Source organism: Papilio machaon, chromosome 13 (genome assembly GCF_912999745.1).
Source record: "Papilio machaon chromosome 13, ilPapMach1.1, whole genome shotgun sequence".
NCBI classification, from domain to species: Eukaryota; Metazoa; Arthropoda; class Insecta; order Lepidoptera; family Papilionidae; genus Papilio; species Papilio machaon.
In genome coordinates, this window is record NC_059998.1 from 96,431 (window position 1) to 113,004 (window position 16,574).

The window sequence follows — 16,574 nt, forward strand, 5'->3', positions numbered from 1 at the left end:
AAGTTCAACTGCAGTTTTTCGAAATCAACAATTTTTTTCAAAAAATAAAAACATAGTTTACAAAGTACAATATTTTTGTTTTTAAAGACAAGAGTACATAATTAAGTCATTTGCATGTATTGCGAGTATTGGCAAGGAATGTTTTGAATATGACGGCGTATCCGCCAAAGTCAAATGTCTGGTTGACTTTTAGCTGTCAAAAGTCAGCCAAGCGAAGCGTCACTGTCGATGGTTGTGAGGGCGGCCATTGAACAGTGTTGTTCGAGACGGCGCCCGCGCACCACGCTTGCGACGAATCGCTTAGCATCTAATTAACAATTTAAATCTAGCGCTTAACTAAGTTGGTGTCGCATTGGTTAGACACTACAGTGTTCATTCCACTGTGTATTTTTGGTTACCTAACCCTTATTAAACAACTGCGATTGCAACAAGGGTTAGGTAACCAAAAATACACAGTGGAATGAACACTGTAGTGTCTAACCAATGCGACACCAACTTAGTTAAGCGCTAGATTTAAATTGTTAATTAGATGCTAAGCGATTCGTCGCAAGCGTGGTGCGCGGGCGCCGTCTCGAACAACACTGTTCAATGGCCGCCCTCACAACCATCGACAGTGACGCTTTGAAGGGGCAGGAGGGCCTTCATCAGAAATCATATTGTGCGGGTAGAAAAGCGGATATGTCAGCAGGTGGGCGTGAGCAGATCACAAGTCCTTGTTGCAATCGCAGTTGTTTAATAAGGGTTAGGTAACCAAAAATACACAGTGGAATGAACACTGTAGTGTCTAACCAATGCGACACCAACTTAGTTAAGCGCTAGATTTAAATTGTTAATTAGATGCTAAGCGATTCGTCGCAAGCGTGGTGCGCGGGCGCCGTCTCGAACAACACTGTTCAATGGCCGCCCTCACAACCATCGACAGTGACGCTTTGAAGGGGCAGGAGGGCCTTCATCAGAAATCATATTGTGCGGGTAGAAAAGCGGATATGTCAGCAGGTGGGCGTGAGCAGATCACAAGTCCTTGTTGCAATCGCAGTTGTTTAATAAGGGTTAGGTAACCAAAAATACACAGTGGAATGAACACTGTAGTGTCTAACCAATGCGACACCAACTTAGTTAAGCGCTAGATTTAAATTGTTAATTAGATGCTAAGCGATTCGTCGCAAGCGTGGTGCGCGGGCGCCGTCTCGAACAACACTGTTCAATGGCCGCCCTCACAACCATCGACAGTGACGCTTCGCTTGGCTGACTTTTGACAGCTAAAAGTCAACCAGACATTTGACTTTGGCGGATACGCCGTCAAATATCTTACAAATATAATAAATGTAAATGTTTAGATGGATGGATGATTGTTTGTTTGTTACAAGGTATCTCCAGAATGGCTGCATGGATCTCAATAAAATTGGTTAAGATGTAAAACATAGTCTGGAAGAACACATAGGCTGATTGTTAAGTTCTTTTAATGCTGCATGGACAGAGCCGTAGGTGACAGCTAGTATAGTTTTAAAAAGTAATATTAAAATGGGTATTTTTCAGATAAAGTAATAAAACAAATTACAGAAAATAGTTTAATATTTTTTAAACTTTTGCATCTTACACATACATGTAAATTACACACTATTGTACAATATTAAGAAACATAAATATTGCACAATAATCAAAAACAAGTAAGGAATAGCAATATGTACATTGTGTAATTTAGTCAATTGTCATTTTAAAAATTTGTATTTGCAAATTAATCAGCCAACAGAAATGTTACCTGTAATATTTTATCATAGAAAATGTGTACAAACTAAAAGTCACACAATCAATAATGCTATAGTCACTAGCTGTGCCCACTGGTGTTATGACATGCTGTCAATGAGGGACGCTCGCATTGTTGATGTGATGGCAGTAGGCTTGGCATCGTTCAATTTGAAAACACTCTCAATCACAGATATTTCAGTAGATGTAGTGTCCATGCCACAAAATGCACACCAGTCATTGACCACCATCCCCGCAGCCACCACTTCACTGCCCCTGTTCACTGTGCCAGCCACAAGGGGCACCTGCAGGAGGGACGAGAGCTCGTCTTGATCCTGTATAGTGGTTTTAGGATGCACAAGCCCCCCTCGGTTGCTCAGTGCTATATAAGAGCCTACGAGTACGTTACCGGCTACCGTTTGTCGGAACACTTCTACATCGAGCGTGTCTGCTAAAATTTCTTCAGTGTCGCGGTCGAGGTCCGGGTGCACTAGAGCTACATAGTCGTTGCACGCTATTACGTTTCCGAGAGCGCTCAGCCTTTCTTCGACTCGTTGCACTTTGACGCTGTCGGGCAAACTGTTTCTGATGTGTTGCAGCTCTGTGTCCGTCGTGGACGACGGTACCAACAGGCCGTTCTTGTTGGCTACTGTCATGCGACCAATAATTCTACAGCCGGCTATGCTAACATGTACGACAGGAATTGCTTCTGATAACTCCGCTTCGAAAACGCTGTAGAAATTCTCAGAGCCGCCGATTGCGACCATACAATAAGAATTTGTTAATTTACTAAACACTCCCACTTCGTTATTATTTTCAAATTGTACGCGGACCGCCATGTTTTTACTTAACTTTTTAAGCTTGTTTATGAACAACGACGAGCAAAAATGTATCACAAAGTATTTCAATCTTCACGTGCAACTCTCTTTCAAATGTCGTTTTGACAGTTTCAATGAGCCATACAATTCTTCCTCTACGCGATATTCACCATGTTGTGCAATCGGTCGCGTTCAAATATTAAAATTTTTATTAATGATTGATTACAAAATTTTAACTAAAATACTGTTATAAATTAAAATGGAATCGCATAAATTATACTAAATCTTCCGATACGTGTCTTATTTAAAGATCACGAATATTTCAAAGAAACGTATCGTTCCAGTTATCAAGAATAGGATAATTCAAAATTTCTATATAGTCAAACACATAGCTAACATATATAGTGGTTTGATAGTCAGTGTCAAACAAGGATATCTGAACCGGTAAAAGGCGTACTATATGAGTACATATAAAACCTATTTAAACATAGAAAATGGCATAAAAGAAAAAATTACATGAGAGCTACAGTACATAAAGGATATCGTGACATTTTTGATGTTGACGGGGGGTCGCTAGTGAGATGTCAAAATTTAGTTTTTCGTATGCCCACCGTTTTAGATAACATTGTCGGTTTATATACAGTAGGTCTAGTACGAATATTTGTGCGATTGTCACAACGTATTGTTCGTGTCGTCGGTGTCGTCGATTTTTGTTGTATACTTTACTCCCGATAGTGGCGCTGCACAGTTTTTAATACAAATTCTGTCGATGACAATCCGATAGCGGTTGTCACAAATATTCGTGCTAGGGTCACAGTCACAGCTCAATATACAATGCATTTATTCATGACGCATACATGAGTATTTGTAGCATGTTCCAATAATTTTAAACAATATTTTCCTAACAGGACCGTGCCCCAGAAAATGAATAATGCGTAAAGTGTTCATGCTAAATAATTTCAGCGAAAATGAAGAAAGTCCGAGATTTTCAGGAGATATAATACAAAATTTGAGACGCGCAATTCTTGTCCCACCTGAATATAAAACAAATATACAACAGGCATTACAAAACGTTGATTTCAAATTTCATAGAAGATGCAGTTACACCAATCTTATAAGGGTAATATTTTAAAAATAAATTAACTATACAAACATTATAAAGAGAAAGATTTGTTTTTTGTTTGTATTCATTGCTTGTATCAGCCTATTCAGGTCCGAAACTATTGACCCGATTTGAAAAATTCTTTCACTGTTACTGTTGGGAAGCAACAATATCCCCAGGTGACATAGGCTATAAATGATTTTTTTTAAATTCCGCGCGGACGAAGTCGTGATCAACTGCTTATTAACTATATAGAGATCAGTAAAACCGACTCCATAAAACCATTATAATTTTAGTTTTTTTTTTCGATAATTAATGCTTGTCATTTAAATAATCATCAATGAAGGACATCAAACCTAACCCGAATAGCAGCATCAGCATTTCTTTCTGTTAATAAAACTATTGCGGTATTTTTTGTATAGGAGTGTAATGTAGCAGAAGGACAGACGTTGCTGATTTTCTGGGGCTACGGCACCTCTGACAGCGGAATAACGATCATGTCAACTTCCAGCAGTACCTCGAACCTCATGTCAGTATGTATCATTGCTAATTTTGCTGCTTAAATTTATCAGTTTATAGTAACTCCGCTCCACCTCTATTCATTTATTAAATCTGGGCTTGATATGTGTGCTTATGGTCTGTAATGTCCCAATCTTACATATAAAGTTAACAAAAGTTGTATGTACAAATCGATCCTTCCGGCGAAAAGGGTTAATAAACCACAAATAAATTATGCTGTTACGTAACGAGGTGCATAAGGGTGTCTAGATAAACACTGAGCGACAGTTTGTCTCTATTCGTTTGAGGTCAACGTAAGACTATGGCAGGGATTCATATAATATCGACATAGATGTGTATATAATATGCGCTTCTTGTATTACGAATGTCATTTACGATACACTGTGACGACCTCGCAGCCGGGAGCGCAGGGCAACCAGCAGTTGCGCTCCACGGGCCAGCAGACGGACATCACCTGCGGCTACTCCAGCTTCGCCTCGCCAGGTGCATTTTGCAATATTACTTACAAGTAGAATAAACAACACTTAGAACTAAAAATATGCTACGATCTAGGATTCTCCAATGGTAGGGTCATCATCAATGGGCGTCTTCATTTAATCGTATTTAAATTGAGAGTAAGTAAACCACGTCGTTTTACGTTTACAGTTTTTAATCCGTTATATAAGTATTTTTTTAAGAGTTCAAAGTTTTGTTTTGTTCAGTGGTAGTGGGCGAGGCGGAGTCGCAGCGCGCGCTACGCGAGCGGCTGGCGGACTCGCTGACGTTCGCCGCGCCGCCCTCCCCCCCGCCTGCGCGCCGCTCCGCCTCCATCCTGGGCTCCGTATGCGCTCTGCTGCTTAGGAAACAGGTCGGCACCGAAGTTAAACGTTTCATTTTCTTAAGCGGATGTAAATCTCGCTCTCTGTATTCTTTTTGGAGTTAAAATACCGACTTTCGACTTTCCGCCAGGGATCGTCAGGGGCGGGTGCGATCGCGGGCAAGGAGGCGAGCGTCGCGCGCAGCCGGCAGTCGGGCAGCATCTGCCGCATCTGCTTCGGCGGCGCGTCGCGCGAGCGCCTGGCGCGGCCGTGCGCGTGTCGCGGCACCGTGGCCGCCGTGCACCGCTCCTGCCTCGAGCGCTGGCTGCTGCAGGCCGCCACCTCGCACTGCGAGCTGTGCCGCTACCACTACGTCGTCACCAGGACGCACAAGTCATTGCTCGCCTCATACCGTCAGACCATATCTACACGATAATATTACCCTATGTCCACCTATTGAAATGTGTGTTCGTGTGTTACAGATGGTCGTGGTGGCGCGCGGCGCTGGCGTGGGCGCGAGGCGGGGGCGCGCGCGCGTTGCTGGCGGACGCGAGCCGCGGCGTGGCGCTGGCGGCGGGGGCGCTGCTGGGCACGGCGCGGGCGCTGCGGGCCTGCGACGCGGCGCTGCAGGCGGGCGCACGGCGCGGCGGCCTGCCCGCGCTCGCCGCCAACGTCTTCTCCTCGCTCCTCATAGGACTCGTCGGTACGTACGCATGTACGGTAGACGGTAGGTAATCTATACATGGGTTTATCTTACGCGCTGTTATATTTCAGCGATTGTTCTTAGATCCGATCTAGACGTCTCTCCTCCCATTATTGAAGTATAGAGTGAATAAATAAAATGAGTATTGCACACTTCAGGGTTTATTCTCAATTACCTATATTGCAATACATTTAGACAGATAAGCGAGCACCATCAATTTGTCTTCGTTCCTACGTCGGGTCGGCACAGTACGTATTACCCTTCCATGCATCGCTATCGAGCGTCATATCTGAATTCGCTCCCTTTTTACGCGTATCCTCTTTTACACAATCCATCATAGTGTCTTCCTCATAGTTTCTTCACCTTTGTGGCCGTCCACATTCGTCTCTCCGGAAAAGATAAGGAAGCAAGAGTGAGAAAATCAATGTCCAGTTTCGCGCTACCACTGAGAGGTGGGGTCGGTTGCAGGCGCGCTGAACGGTCTGCTGACGACGTGGATGCTGCTGAAGGTGCAGGAGCACCAGGCGGCGTGGCGCGCGTGGCGCGACAGCACGCTGCACGTGCACGTGGCGCTGCCCGACGCCACGCCCGCGCCCTCGCGCCCGCTCTCCACGCGCGCCTCGCACGTCTCCGCCGACGTCTCGCGCGCGCCCACGCCCGCGCTCTCGCCCGCGCTCTCGCAGGCGTCGTCTGCGGCCACCCCGCCCCCCGCCCGCAGCCACACCGCCCCGCCGCTGCCGCTCGACGCCCCCATGTAATATTGTTGCCTTAAGCTATAACTGTCTTACCGATACACATAATGACAAAAATGTTTATATATTCAGTCGCAAGCGCCTTTATTCATCGCATTTTTATCTATTTTTATTTTTATATCGAGGAAAATACGAGAGCTGTAAATAAAACGACACGAATAAAAATGTTAATTATATTTTATTTCTCTCTAATAATATAAATTATAATAATACAATAGTTGTCAGATTTATATAATAGTCAGTAGGCAATTATTACAAGCCGATATTATTAATGTCAAATAAAAAAAGAATAAACAATTAAATTAATGTTAAAAATATAGTAAAGGTAAGCGCGATGCGCTGCAGCGAGGCGGGATACATCTCGCTTATGTAGAGAAATAAGTGAAGGCGATCCCGCTCCCAGCGGTCGGATATTCTCACCAAAATACAACTTATAAAAGAACTACAATACTACGCATGACCTAGATTAACATCGCTCGAGATATCTGTTAGTTAACTTACACGCTAATTTATAAAGAAATCACATACATCTTGAGATTAGAATAAATAGGAGGACCGTTCACGAGACAGCGCTTGGAGAAACGGCGAGTCGGGCGGCTCGCTGGCCGATAAATATCTGACATATAGCAACAAACAATTTAACAAATGTTCTTTGGAAGAATAAATATATCGAAACGATTGTAACGCTTCGCGCGACCGCAGCATTCGACTACCGAGTGACGTCCGGCCGCCACTCTGCCCGCGATGCGACTGGCACGGAGCGGGCGGAGCGGCGGCGGGGCGCGGACTAGTTCTCGTCCTTGAAGCGGCGGTAGATGGACTGCACGTAGGTGAAGACGCATTTCCAGTCCGGCTTGCGCATCGCCACCATATCGTCCACGTCCAGCAGGGGGTAGATGCCCGCCTTCTCTCTGCAAACGTGTTACACCATAAGCGACAAAGAGATCACGAGAAGAGAGAGCTGCCCCGTCACTACGAGATCGCCGAGAGAGGCGGTTGAAGCGACCGTCTCGTGTCGAGTTGTATACTCACTCGGCAATTTTGAAGGCGAGCGTGAAGTTGTGCCGGCGCTTGTCGGGCGAGAGGGCGCGGTAGTCGAAGGCGTCGGGCACGAAGCGGTGCACCAGCGCGCAGAATGCCAGCCCGTCCGCCCAGCTCGTCGAGAAGTTCTCTAGCTTCACATTCTGCGGCACACGCGCACATACGTCACACATCATGCCGCACAACGGCAAACTATGTGCCATAGAATATTAATCTAACAACACTACTTAACCCTCAAACCCTACTCGGGGTGCTGGAGCACCCCACAAGGTTTATTTTTCTTATTTATTTCGTTGATTAATAATGCACGTGTTTGACTTTCCGCGTATTTTACTTTGAGGTTACGCGCCACGGATTGGCCTGTGTCGCGGCGACAGCCGGCTGTTGTAGATTTGTGCACGAGTGTCGTTGGGTGCTGTAGCACCCCAGTGTAGGAACAACGTAAGTTTTAAAAAAAATTCTAAACTATTTTTTAAGCTTACTTCTATAGTTGAATTATTTTATTATAAACGTATAGATTCCCCAGATAACAACATTGAAGTTGAGCTTCCAGAAATTATTAATTTTGATAATAAAACAAAGGGAGAAGTGGATGTGTTCGATGCAACGGCTAAAAAATACTCTGTCCAAAGAAGAACCAAACGTTGGCCAATGTGCATTTTCTATGGGTTATTGGATGGAGTTGGTATTAACTCTTGGGTTCTCTACAAATGCTCAGAAGCAAATAATAAGCCTGACATAAAGCTTCGTCGGAGTTTTCTAAAAGAATGAATCTTATAGATGAACATTTGAAAATGCGCCTACAAACACCAACTTTGAAGAGGGATATAAAGGAGAATATCGCTGCGATTCTCAAGCAACTCATGCCTGTCGATTCTTCTGGGTCTGAATGTCACACACAGGGTCGTTGTGGTTTCTGTCCGAGAAACAGGGATCGGAAGAGCAAGACCAGGTGCACCAAGTGCAAAATTCCAATTTGCTTGGAACACCAAGTAGAAGTATGCCAAAAGTGCTCAAATTGATGTGTAATGTAAAATTTTAAGGCTGATTCGTGATCTCATAATGTCAATATATATAAATAAAAGTATAATTTTCTATAACTGTTTTTATTTCTACACTTTACTAACTATTTTATTTTGGGGTGCCTTGTCACCCCTGTGTAGGAATACTGTGTGCGCCAGGTAGTGTAGGGTTTAAGGGTTAATTATAATTTTTTTTTTTTATTATTAGATTATTACTACTTGATATTTAGGTTCTTACAGTATAAACAGGAACAACAAAACCATAGAATAATATTTACAAAAAAATATGGTACAATTAACATGTAAATTAAATAAGACATTTATAACAAAACACTGAGATTCAAAAAGAAATTGCCAAAGTACAATTAACCAAAGTTAGCAGACGTCGAAAAAAAAATAGACACATTGATTCCCTTTTTTAAGAATTAGGCCAATGAAAATAATTTTGAATTTTAGAATTGTTATCGTAAAAGTGAACGCAGCCGTGCCAGTCGCAGCTGGTGTTGCCCGACTTGGAAACACAATCATGCTCTACAAAACAAACACCGTTATTTCTGTTAACTATTCGTATTTTCTAGTTTTCAACGTTAGTCTACACTTCAATCGACTAATTTTTCGTAAATAATAAAGTTAATAATTTGAATAAACACTGGATCGTTTATCGTATTTTTATTTCGTGTATGATTTAGATATTCATGATTAATTATACGATACCAAAGCAATAAAAATTGGTCGTGTGATGAATATGAAGATGAAGTACATATTGTATGTTGTATAAATACAGAGAAAGTGTAAAATACGAGAGTTGCACATCCATATAAAGCGTAAAAAGCGTGGATTTTATGAGGCGCAGCGCCACACCGCCGGCGCCGGCGTCGCGCCGCCATTCCCGCCGCTGGCAGATGTAAATCTTATCACTCCCATCTCAACATCTCTGAACATCTCTGAACAACTGATACTAATTATAGTAATAGGGAATGTCATTTCTTAAAAGATTTTTAATGATATTGATGTTGCTCTTTAAATCGGTAATGTATACGTAAGAAAGTAGAAATATTTCTTTAACAAGCATTTGTGTCTTATACAAGATAATTACACTAATAGTTTCGTGATATTAAAGCATGTTTAAATATGATTGTAATCGGATAAAAATAAAATTTACATTTGCCAATAACAACACGCTCAACAACCCCACGCTAACACCTAAATTATCTAGGTTACTAGTGCCAAATGAACTGTCAGAGTGACAGCTGACAGTGACGGATTACAGAGAGTGAGTGAGTGAGTGTGTGAGAAGGAGCATTAGGAATTCGGAGTGGTGAGTGGTGGGCGTGGGGTGGGGGCGAGGGGCGAGGGGCGCGGCGTGCGGCGTGCAGTACCTCGTAGTCCCGGGTCTTGTCGCGACACCAGTGCAGCAGCCGTTCTTTTATAGTGACGGCGCTGGCTTGCAGCGCGGGATCGGTGAACTTGAAGTAGGGCTGCGACGGAGAGCCCGGGCTCTGCGGGCTCGCGGGCGCGCTACAAGCGGGATTCAGGTTAGAGTGCGCACCACCGCCGGCCAGACCCCGGCGCCAGGGACACGGGGGCACACGGCCCACGACCTGTCTTTATCATGTGCCCACATGCCAGACTAAGGGCAATTTTTATTTTGCTATATGTTTAGCCAATACGACACGACTGTTGTTGGAAACCGAAGATAGATTAAAATATTAATCCTAATTTGCAAATAGGGGAAACGTTTTATCCATACATTTTTCTCAAATGAAGCAGAAGCTTCAAGATTGTAACAATTCTAGTCAAAGTGAATGCCACAGTTCTCGAGATTGTAATATGTTATTTCGTAAGTCTATCAGTCGTATAGAGCAAACGGTAGCCGAGGAGTCGTCAACTCCAGGCGTTGGTTAGGCGGTGCGTTGTGACACGGAGGTGCGCGCCGCACGCGCGGTGCTGCGTGGCGGGAAGTGGGTCGCGGGTTATTTACACAAAACAATGTGGTGACCGATTGCATTGAAACCGAGATAGAGTATGACATGTGAGCTGTATTTGATGAAGTTTGCTTGACGCCGGAGCGAGGTGAGCATTGAGCGGCTACAAGCCAACGCGGATGACGTGTAACCGATGAGATGTACTCGGTGTAAGCTAACGCCCGCTACTTTTTTTTTATAATAAAGCAACTAATAAAATGTTATGAATGTGATATAATAATAATATTTACTTGTTTCCCTTATTCGTATCCACAGTCGCGGCTGTCAAAATAAATAAATATTTGCATTAAAATAATATATGAAGCGAGAAACGATCGATTTCATATTACATACTATGGAAATTCTAGATTAATGTATGGATATTGGATATATGTATGTATAAAAAAAATAATAAAATATTGACATATTAGGAAGGTTTTAAATGTAGTATTTCATGTCTGTATCCGAGCATACGCCTGTGTGTGTGTATGTTTGTGTGTGTATGTGTGTCACTCACTTGGGGGAATTGATGGTGTTTTGTTTCTCGAGCTGCCGGAACTTGGCGAACGGCGAGACGGGCTTTGGAGCCGCGCGCGTCATGCTCTCGATCACTGCGCATGAGAAATATTCAGGTTTTAAATGAGTACGTCCGTACTTTAAGTCATCATTCAGTTCAGTCTTCATGGCTGCGGTAATTGTTTTGCAGTGAGTAGCGACGTAAGATGGAGTAAGCGTAAAAGAAAAAACCTTTGGAATTTTTGATGGTGGTGCTGGTGCTAACGGTCTTCTCTGTGGAGTTCCTCCTCACGCTGGATGTCACCGTCGTTACCTCCTCCTCCTCTGAAACGATTCACAAAACTTTATCATGCACCCTCATTTTCAATGTAATACTATTAATGAACAAATATAAAACAGTGTAAAAGTTAACAGCAAACAAGTCGTAATACTTAAAGCTATTAGTCAAAATAACACAGTTACAGGACACGTACAGTACTGAACACAAGTCTTGGGCTTTAACTTTTACTGCACGAATCGACTGTGACAGTGTCTGATGTCGAACAGAGCGGTGGAAGAATGATATTGATTAAAGTGATAATAGTTGATTCACACGGATGCAGAAATGCGGAGGATGTCGCCCCCACCAGCGTCTCCGAAAGCCCAAGATCCGTGTCGATTACATTCAATGATCGGAGGTTTAGCTGACATGTTTATATACATCGAGTGTAGTGGGGGGCGGTTGAAGTGCGAGCATGGGCGGGGGCGGGGTTGGGGCGGGGGCGGGGTCATGCGACGCGACACAAGCGGACGAGCGCCACACACACACGACTCACGTCTCGCGCCTACCCAGTGGAATGTAGCGCTAAGCTAGCGCCGACACGAGGTCCTCGAACGCGTCGTCCGCGTTGCTCTCGTCCAGCAGCTGCAGCTCGGCGAGCGTGCCCATCGTACGGCTGCGGCCCAGCGCGAACATGCTTCCTGGCGCGTTAGCCGCGCGCGCCGCCTCCGTGCGCCCCGCAAAGTACGCCTCCACTGTTCGCCGCTTGTCAGGAAGTTGTTCGCGAGCGATGCCGCCCTCGTACAGCTTGGGCGCAGCGAGAAGGTGCATGGATTTCGTGCGAGTTGTCACCCGGCGCGGAGAGGGCTGCGGCGAGGAAAGCCGATGCCACGAGCCGCAGCGCGCCAACGGGCTCGAAGAGCCGCTGGAGGCCGACCGGTTGGATGGGATGCTGTCACAATCGGACGCGAGGTGCCCTTGACTTCGCGAAGCGACGGGCCGGCCGAGACCGGTCAAGTTGGAGGAGCTTCCGTCGTTGTAGTTTCGACTCAAGATTCTCGATGGCGACTTACTCTCGCCGCTGTGGTTTCTATATGTCGGAGGAACGACGGGTGGCGCCAAGCGATCCAACGCTGCGCGGAGCCCGTCGGCGGCTCGCGTTCTGACGCCCGAGGTGATGGTCGCAGAACCGCGCACCGGGCCACGCATCACTTTTGTCTCGACGCTATCGTGTTCCGTGGTGCCCTCCTGCAAGTTATCAACTTCTCCGTTCTGGTAGGGCGAAGACTTTGCGGGGCTGGAGACGGGCCGGGTCGGTGTGGGGTACTCGACGTTATTTTCGTTCATCACCACGTCTGGCAAGTAATCGACTTTGTGCGCTTTGGCCTTTTCTATGTCCGGCGTTTGTTGCAGAGGAACGAAAGAAGCGGTCACGTTGGGCGGGGTGTAGTCCACTATAGTGTAGGTGGGCGGAGCGGGAGGTTTTTGTTCAGGCTCGCGGTATCCGTTTGTAGTCGATCCCCGGCGGTTTTTCTCGCGAATCTGTCGCTCATAAAATTCTATTTGAAGTTTCTGTGCGTCCACCGGCCGAGGAAAAGGCTCCCGGGGCGTATTCGTTTCATGTATCTTCTTTACGAGTTCCGGCGCTGACAAATCATTCTGACTGGGAATCGCTTTGATAGGGTAGCTCTGCGGCTGGGGGGAGGTGACGTGAGTCGGTGGCGTGGGGGGATGATAGCTGTATAATTTAGGGGGAGGAGCGTGGGACTCCAACTTATCGTTTTCAAATTTGGAAGCGACAAGTCCGACAGTCTTTTTGGGCTTGTCGTTATCCGAAGCCCAAGGAACTCGAGGGGCTGGGGGACTGGGGACAAAGGATTTTTGAGTGTAGGCGAACTGGGCTAAGTTATCCGACGTGGGGGATTTGTCTATACTCGACGGAGGACTCCAAACATTTGGAGAAGCAGAAATGGGCGAGGTTATTTTCTTGAGGGGTTTGAAAGCCGACATCGGGGCGTGGGAGAATTGATTTACGGGGATGGGTTTTGCAATGAAAGGCCTTATCACGCTGGGTGGACTCGATGGGGTTTCGATCGAGGGTGGCGGCTGGGAGGGAAGGGGAGGGGCACGGATAGATTCTCTCCGCTGAGCCCACGGAGGTCTATTGATATCGGATGTGACATCGGAGAGGAAATTTTTCGGTCGGGCTTTGTGGTCGCTGGCGTTGTATCTGCGGGCACTAGCACTTATAGAGCGCGCGGGCTCGACGTGCTCGGCACGCTCGCGGCTCTCGAAGGCATTTTTAATATTACCGAACCGGCTGCTCCAGTTAGCGGGGCCCGTCGACTCATTCTCCCGGTTTTTTTGCATAAACGCAAGGAACTTCCGATCGTTGTCCGTCTTAGGACGGAACTCTGGCACGGCGGGCGCGCGGTCGCCCTCGTCGTCGTCGATCTTATAACCGCCCAGGGGCTTACCTATATCTATAGTATTGGCTCGTTTCATTCGAGCGCGCTTACTATTATTATTGAATCTATTTAACGGTTTGGAAACGTCTTCGGAGGGCACGGCCGCAAAATTATACGTGGGAGGAAGGGGACGGTACAGAGGTGCGCGGTTTATTTCTCCCGGAGACTTTTGTACCGTGGGCGAGCGATGGACGGGGCCACGTCTGGAGGGTTCGTGAACGTTAACTTTAGCATCGAATTTATTCGCAATGGCGGCTATACTCCTGGATTCCTGCCAGCGCGGTACCGGATCTGGCGCGGCTTCCGCTATGGAGTGCCTAAAGAAATCTGGTTTACGAGGCGGCTGGGCGCGCTTTTCGACCGTGTTTTGCGGCTCCATCGGGGGAGGGGCCGCCTGTTGCACGCACTGGGGAGGGGGGGTTGTAGAACTGTCGATGAGTCGGCGCGCCTCCTCGAGGTCGCTGTGAGTGACGGCCACGGTGTGCCTGGCGGCGCGGTTTCGCCTGCGCAGGCGACGGCAGCCGTCGAGGCGGTCGGCGTCCAACGCGTCCTCCAGCCGCTCGGCCAGGCTGAGGAGGGCCTGAGCGTGCGGGTGCTTGGTGGGCGGCGCGAGGGCGGCGCGCAGCCTGGCCAGCGCACGGCGCACGTCGGCCACTACGGCGTCTGTGGCGCCGGGCAGCGGCGGCGCACCGTCCTTGGCCAGCAGGCCCTGTAGGAGCGGCAACAGGAGGCACTCACCGCGGGACTCGCCGTCTGCCTCGCCAGCGATCTCGCTCACTTCTGCGGCCGCCAGCGCCTCCGTCACTGCACTCGTGCATGCTGTAATACATTTACTTCTAGATTATAAAGTAAACCTCTTAAGAGTACGTGTTCGTCAATATATTTAGGACAGACCTTCCTGCTCGGCCATGAGTGTGCGGATGCGTGCGCGCAGACGACGTCGCTGCTCGTAGTCGCTGCACTCCTCCAGCTGCAACGAGACGCGGCGTTTAATGAATTTGCCCAATTTTTATTAAATGAAATGACAAGAAGAAAGCTTCTAACTTCTTATCAATTCGCTAATTAGGGATGAAAATTGGTTCTAATCGTATTTAATTTTGAGTAATAGAAGATGTTTTAATTTTATTCGTTGCAACAGAAGTAGCCCAAGTCCGATGACCATTTGTATTTTATTACGAGATAGTTCAGCTTTACATAAACACTAATGTTGAAAAACTGCATTTATGTTTGTACAAATAGAAGAATAGCACCGGAAGTGGTCGGCGAGCGAGCGGAACTAACGGCGACCTACATTGCACCCCTTGGTCACCGTCCACTGAGCAGCTCGCGGCGCTGCCGACTAACTGATAGCTACAATTGATATAGTCTGCCACGGTGTGTTGTAACTCACAAGCTGGCGCAGCTCGCGCTCGTCCCAGCACTGGTCGAGGTCGAGGTGCTGCACCCTGCTACTCCTGCTGGTCACCTCACCGTCGCCGTCGTCGCACCGCTGCACTGTCTCCTGCAACAACACGAAACTTCATCATTAGTTTAGCTTGTTTACTATTTTTTTTTGTTGTTTAGACGACGTGACGACATGTTATTTGCCGCTAACGAGTGCAGCGATCTTGTGTGGCCGTAAAACAACTGACCCATGACTGAAAGAACTGACCCATTTTGTAAGGCGATACAAAAAATTACATATTTTAAATTTTATGTGTGATATGTACAAACAACAGTTGTTTTCTTAAATAAAATAATTTCTGTAAAAAAAAAGCATCAGCAATGCAATAAACAATAGTAGCGGCAGACATCGGCCGAGGCAAAACGCAAGTTCATGCTGTTTGTTGTTACTAAACAGTAATAGAAATTAACTTTGCAGGCATTTTTTGTTCGTCATCATGATGTATATTAAATATCTTGATGGAAATATAAAAAAAAAACACCGTTGGTTTACTGGTCCAGTGCCACAGATGTAAAGTGTTTCTCCCTGCTATGCTCGGAAACATGCTGAGTTTTTACATCGAGATCGATTTAATCCATTTGTAATAACGTTTTCACTCTTTATTGCTCAAGTATATAGGTATATCGTTGCATTCACCGACTGATGTATATTTTAGTATTCTTGCAATTTGAAAATCATCTTTTGACGTCAACACAAAATTTTGAGCAGGTATACACTGTCTATTTACTTTTACTTTCCTTTCAAGCGATCTCACATAAACCGCGCTCAGAGACTTTAATTGATATCTAAGACAAACCCTTATTGTAGATTTCTAACACTAAAGATAACTATGGGAGAGCACTAATCGGCTGCAGTAGTAAAAGAATGTATAATATTTCAACTAAATATTTTGCGCGACTTGGAACCTTTTGTGCGTTTCTTGTGGTGAGAGATGTGTCTCCGACATGACATGACACATGAGTTATCGCTTAACGATGTTTTTCAATAGTTTTGTTGCAGTTAGCGGAGAAGGGCGCGAGGCCAATTTTGTAGTCGCGCATTCCGCAGTCCTCGACCTTGAGACGCCATTGTTTCTGATACTTTACGAAGATTTAGAGATGCCACAATCACAATATATTCTAGTTAGAGGCCGATAGATACGTAATTTGACAGATATAATCGGCTTTCGGCTCTAAATACATTTTAAAATAAAAATTTGTTACCTTTAGTTCGTGCACTTGTCTCAATGCTTGGGTACAGTAAGTCTGCGTATGCTTTATGACGACAAACTAACAACAATGATGGATTTACAACGAAATTAGCATTCTTTGTTTGAATTAATTACTAACATCGCGTACTTGAAAATAAATTGTAATACTGTATATAAAATTATTTGTTGATAAATACGTTGCTATTTCGAGAGCAGTAAACAATTAAAAATACAAAT

General features: G+C 45.7%; 3 protein-coding genes across 8 annotated transcripts in view; 1 reads left to right on the plus strand and 2 right to left on the minus strand.

Moving 5' to 3' along the window:
* Positions 1 to 1,676: 1,676 nt before the first annotated feature.
* Positions 1,677 to 2,731, minus strand: LOC106710340 (eukaryotic translation initiation factor 6). The gene has a single exon (XM_014502361.2). The coding sequence runs from the start codon at positions 2,580 to 2,582 to the stop codon at positions 1,845 to 1,847; it is 738 nt and encodes a 245-aa protein (XP_014357847.1). The 5' UTR covers positions 2,583 to 2,731; the 3' UTR covers positions 1,677 to 1,844.
* Positions 2,732 to 3,264: 533 nt separating this feature from the next.
* Positions 3,265 to 6,440, plus strand: LOC106710274. The gene is made up of 7 exons (XM_045680663.1): positions 3,265 to 3,681; positions 4,086 to 4,196; positions 4,581 to 4,665; positions 4,884 to 5,041; positions 5,164 to 5,372; positions 5,462 to 5,682; positions 6,151 to 6,440. The coding sequence occupies exons 1-7, from the start codon at positions 3,493 to 3,495 to the stop codon at positions 6,438 to 6,440; spliced, it is 1,263 nt and encodes a 420-aa protein (XP_045536619.1). The 5' UTR covers positions 3,265 to 3,492.
* A 181-nt stretch (positions 6,441 to 6,621) lies between these two features.
* The window catches only part of LOC106710338 (microtubule-associated protein futsch), a 48,877-nt gene continuing 38,924 nt past the window's right edge, over positions 6,622 to 16,574 (minus strand). For 3 of the 6 annotated variants that reach the window (XM_045680441.1, XM_045680438.1, XM_045680439.1), the window contains 8 exons: positions 15,095 to 15,205; positions 14,599 to 14,674; positions 14,443 to 14,523; positions 11,209 to 11,301; positions 10,979 to 11,072; positions 9,877 to 10,015; positions 7,467 to 7,618; positions 6,622 to 7,345 (listed from right to left, as the gene is read on the minus strand). In XM_045680441.1, coding sequence (XP_045536397.1) covers positions 7,222 to 7,345; positions 7,467 to 7,618; positions 9,877 to 10,015; positions 10,979 to 11,072; positions 11,209 to 11,301; positions 14,443 to 14,523; positions 14,599 to 14,674; positions 15,095 to 15,205 — 870 coding nt within the window. In that variant the 3' untranslated portion in view covers positions 6,622 to 7,221. Of the gene's footprint in view, positions 7,346 to 7,466; positions 7,619 to 9,876; positions 10,016 to 10,712; positions 10,744 to 10,978; positions 11,073 to 11,208; positions 11,302 to 14,442; positions 14,524 to 14,598; positions 14,675 to 15,094; positions 15,206 to 16,574 lie in introns of those variants that run through there. The other 3 variants (XM_045680442.1, XM_045680443.1, XM_045680444.1) reach the window with 3 other exon arrangements.

Coding starts and splice junctions, on each gene's coding strand:
- LOC106710274 (XM_045680663.1), top strand. CDS start 3,493: ATGCGTAAAGTGTTCATGCTAAATAATTTCAGCGAAAATGAAGAAAGT. Junction 4,197..4,580: donor GTACCTCGAACCTCATGTCA/GTATGTATCATT, acceptor ACGACCTCGCAG/CCGGGAGCGCAGGGCAACCA. Junction 4,666..4,883: donor CTCCAGCTTCGCCTCGCCAG/GTGCATTTTGCA, acceptor TGTTTTGTTCAG/TGGTAGTGGGCGAGGCGGAG.
- LOC106710340 (XM_014502361.2), bottom strand. CDS start 2,582: ATGGCGGTCCGCGTACAATTTGAAAATAATAACGAAGTGGGAGTGTTT.